This window comes from Trypanosoma rangeli (assembly GCF_003719475.1).
Source record: "Trypanosoma rangeli strain AM80 chromosome Unknown Tra_15.4_contig_00089, whole genome shotgun sequence".
NCBI classification, from domain to species: Eukaryota; Euglenozoa; class Kinetoplastea; order Trypanosomatida; family Trypanosomatidae; genus Trypanosoma; species Trypanosoma rangeli.
Genome location: NW_021705830.1, coordinates 5,134 through 8,973, shown reverse-complemented (window position 1 = coordinate 8,973; position 3,840 = coordinate 5,134). Strand labels below are relative to the sequence as shown.

Genomic DNA, 3,840 nt, shown 5'->3' with positions numbered 1-3,840 from the left:
CTTGCGGAAGACTTGTCGTGGGAGATGATTTACGTGCAGCATGAGGACAGTACGGCAATAAACGCGTGGCAGGGGTGTGTTGTCGTCGCGCACACAAATGTGGCGGGCCGCAATGAGCGTGAGGATCCTCAGGCCATTGCGGCATTTTGGAATCAGCGGGTGCGTCAGTGCCAGGTGGCGGTGTTAGCTGAAAATTTCAGAAGTGAACGACAAACCCAACGTGGGCGGCAACCAGAGGGACAAGGAAAAGGAGGAGGGGAACAAGCAGCTTGAGTTTACTGGTGACGTATTTTAGGGAGTATGATATATTGCTAAGTGTGTTTGTGTGTGGGTAGGAGGCGTTCTTAGGGACTCGCTCTGCCGTGCGCCAAATGATTATCGTGGCCAGCGCTACCATAGCAGCACTTTTTGTGGTTGTGAGAAAAATTGCGTGGGGAATGATGGCGCCTTGTGGGTGCACGCCAGCAGTATTCCATTGGTGATGCCTCCTCGCTGTTCCCAGTTTGTTTCTGCAGAGAGTTTGGGCGAGAGGGTAAGTTTTGCATGCTGAGTGGGTTCACAGGCAGCAAAGCAAATGCGGCGGCAACCACAGCCCAGAGGTCAGGGGGCAAACCGAATTATTGTGATTGCTTTTGTGTGTTGGCGTGATGTTTTTCCTTTTTGTTTTTTGGGTGCCATCGTTTTTGGTTGGCGTGCAGCTCCAATGGGGGGTGCCGCATGCACCGCTGAGAGCCTCGAGCAAACACCGTTGTCGCCTTTCTTTTGTTGGTTTGCCGTCCTGGGCGCATGCGCCTGTTCCGTCTTGTTCGAGTTGCAAGCACTGATCGGGCAGTCTTAGACCACGGCTGCGCTGGCGTCGCCCTCGCTTGCAAGCGGAACGAGGCGTGGAAGAAATGGTGCTGCATGCGTCTTTTTTTATTTTTATTATTATTTTTGTTTGTTACGCTGCGCCCCACTCCTGCTGCAGTGCGCTGAGGGAAGTGGGGTGGCGTTGGGGTTTTTGTAAGGGCTGCGATGGGAGGAGGTCCCGCCGGCATGCGCACTGCGTGTTGCCGCTGGCGGGGTTTGAAGGGGCTGGGCGGGGGAGACGGTAAGCGAGGTGCTTATGAATTTGTTTTGTATTATTTTTGATTTCTGCGGGGCGTCCCACACTGCGGACTCTCCGTGCGGGTGCGGGTGGGTGTTTCTTCCGGCTGCGCACAACAGTCGCTGCTACCGCCGTCTTCTTTGCGTCTGGCGTGTCTTGTGGGCGGGGTGAGTGTGTGATCGTGCGGCCCACGCGTTCGTCGGTGCGGCCTTCGTTATGGATTGTTACTGTTTTTTTGCGGGATGCCCAACTGTGGGCGAGGGCGTTGACTATCGTTGTATTCATTTTTTTGTTTTTTTTTCCCCGCGGAAAAGGTCTGCGCCAGCACTACTACTGCTACTACTGCTACCACTAATAATGCTGCTGCTGATGTTCAAACGCAAACAAGGACAGTTTCGTCAGGCGATGTGCCAGCCACGCCGCAGTACGCCGTTCCTCTTATTGGAGGTGTTTTTGCTGCTGTTGGTGTGTTGCGCCGCTGGGTGCCTCGCTGACGATTCCGCCAGGAAGCACCACTGCGGGTTTGGCGAGATGATGGGGGCGGGGTCGCCGGCGACTGCGGTAGTGCGTGACGTGCCGCGCAGAAGACCTGGCGCGATGCATGCGTACACCATCGCTACACAAGGCTTGGAGAATGAGTGGGCCCCGATCCGCATCAAGGTCTTTGCGAAGGACATGGATGATCCGTCGAGGTACTGTACCGCAGTGGGGTATCTGAGAGCGCCCAATGGCAACACGGTGAAATGCACAGAAAAATCTATTTTGACGGAGGCGAAGAAGGACATTATTTTGAAGGAACTCATCCCAGCCGCAATTAAGATGCACACCGAGCGTCTCTCCGTGAAGCCTGTGGAGGTCCCCATCCCCATACCAACAAGAGGTCTAGGGCGGTGCAACGATTTCACTATCCCTTCCTCGCACCACACGATCGGTGTGAGCGGCGCCGACCTGATTCTCTACGTCAACGCACTCCCCAGTGCAACCTCCATTGCATCGGCGAATATGTGCGTTATTCTGATGGACGGACGCCCATACGTTGGCGCCATGAACTTTGACCCCCAGCACATAAGGGCTACTCATGAAGCTGTTGGTATTGCAGCGCACGAAATTGGGCACGCTATTGGGTTTTCGCACGAACAGTTTAAGAGGTTCAATATGATCTCCCATATCCCCAATGTGCGAGGGAAAGAATATGTGTGGGTAATTTCCTCACCGAAGGTGAAGGCGCTGGTGAGGAAGTACTACAATTGCCCCACACTTGAGGGCATGGAGCTGGACGAGTCGGGTGGTAGGGGACACTGGAAGAAACGCAGCGTATTGGACGAGTTGATGATGGCTTACCCCCCGGTCATTTATTACTCGGCATTCACGCTTGCGGCATTTGAGGACATGGGTGTGTTCAAGGCTAACTACGGCATGGCGGACACGTTGCGGTGGGGCAACAACTCTGGTTGCGGGCTGCTGGAAAATAAGTGCTTGACCAATGGCCGCACCGACTACCCTGACTTGTTCTGCGGGCAGACGTCAATCGAAGGCAGGCTGCTCTGCACGTATGATCGTCTTTCTCTGGGGTACTGTGGGATACAGACTCACTCGCAGCCCATTGCACCGGAGTTTCAGTACTTTGATGACCCCACACATGGAGGTTTTGAGTCTATGGACTACTGTCCGTATGTTATGGGGCGTGAAGCGTCTGGATGTATAAACGGTAACCCCAATAAATTCCCTGGAAGCTTCATTGGCTCGAGCTCACGGTGCGTAAAGGGGCAGGGGCTTCGTTTTGATTACCAAGAGATTGGCGATGTGTGCGTGAACACGCAGTGCAGTGGGGGCAAGCTGAGGGTGCAGTTCCTTGGCGACGGTACGTGGCACGACTGCAATGAGGGTGAGATGGTTGCGCCGTCGGGGGACAAATGGAGCGGGGGGAGCATCAGGTGCCCCAAATACGCCGACGTGTGCGCAGCCTTCCCTAACACCTGGACCCCACCACCGGTGGAGGATCCAGACCATGCAGACACTTCAGTTGCGGCTGTTGGCCTCAGTTCCCTTGCGGTTCTCGCCGTGGCCGCCGCCGTGGCGATGACGCCTCTCTGAGCAGCAACAGCGGCTGGGCATAAACAATGTGTAGTGAGGCAATAATGTGCATATATATGTGTATATGTGTATCCGTGGACTGTGGAGCCACGCACTCAAGATGTATAACACGGTCATAATGCGACGTACCCACACACATTAACTGCGCCTCGGCGCTCCTTTTTTTGTAAAGCAACGAGAATTCCCACTTTGTACTACCACCATTCCTGCGAAATATATGGAACTGGTTTGTGTTTTATATTGTTTTTCTATTTGTTTTTTGGTGAGAGATATCATTCTTTCTTCCTGGACTGTGCTCAAAGGGAATAAGGAGAGCATGTGTGTGTGCTGGTCGTCCCACTTGTTCCTGCGGGTCTCCACTTCTCGGTAGACCTGCCCACGCTTCGGTTTCACTTCAGAGGGTTTGTTTGTTTTGTGTGTGTTTTTTTTGGAGCATTCGGAAGGAATGGCCGGATCGTGCATTGTGATCCGCAGCGTATGGTGAGTGTGCTGCGGATCGTCTTTTTCCCTCTTGTATTGCTTTGTGTATGCGCAGAGGTTGCCAAGGGTGGGCCGGGAAAAAGATTTGGTTTTTTTTTTTTTTTTTTTATTTTTTTAGGGACTCCTACTAGGTTGCCTGCCGCGCCTTCCACCTTTTCACTGTCACTCACACGCCATGG

At 53.6% G+C, this 3,840-nt stretch overlaps 2 protein-coding genes across 2 annotated transcripts in view, besides 4 other annotated features; both read left to right on the top strand.

The window, feature by feature from the left end:
- Positions 1-273, top strand: part of TraAM80_03413 (retrotransposon hot spot (RHS) protein) — a gene marked incomplete at both ends in the record, with an annotated part of 324 nt that extends 51 nt beyond the window's left edge. The window contains one exon of the mRNA XM_029380386.1: positions 1-273. This exon is cut by the window's left edge and continues 51 nt beyond it. Coding sequence (XP_029239823.1) covers positions 1-273 — 273 coding nt within the window.
- A 637-nt stretch (positions 274-910) lies between these two features.
- Positions 911-942: a sequence feature (A-rich).
- Positions 943-1,413: 471 nt separating this feature from the next.
- Positions 1,414-1,455: a microsatellite.
- Position 1,456: 1 nt separating this feature from the next.
- TraAM80_03412 (leishmanolysin) lies at positions 1,457-3,181 on the top strand (the record flags this gene model as incomplete). The annotated part of the gene is made up of 1 exon (XM_029380385.1): positions 1,457-3,181. The coding sequence occupies one exon, from the start codon at positions 1,457-1,459 to the stop codon at positions 3,179-3,181; it is 1,725 nt and encodes a 574-aa protein (XP_029239822.1).
- A 401-nt stretch (positions 3,182-3,582) lies between these two features.
- Positions 3,583-3,609: a sequence feature (A-rich).
- A 141-nt stretch (positions 3,610-3,750) lies between these two features.
- Positions 3,751-3,777: a microsatellite.
- Between the last annotated feature and the right edge of the window lie 63 nt (positions 3,778-3,840).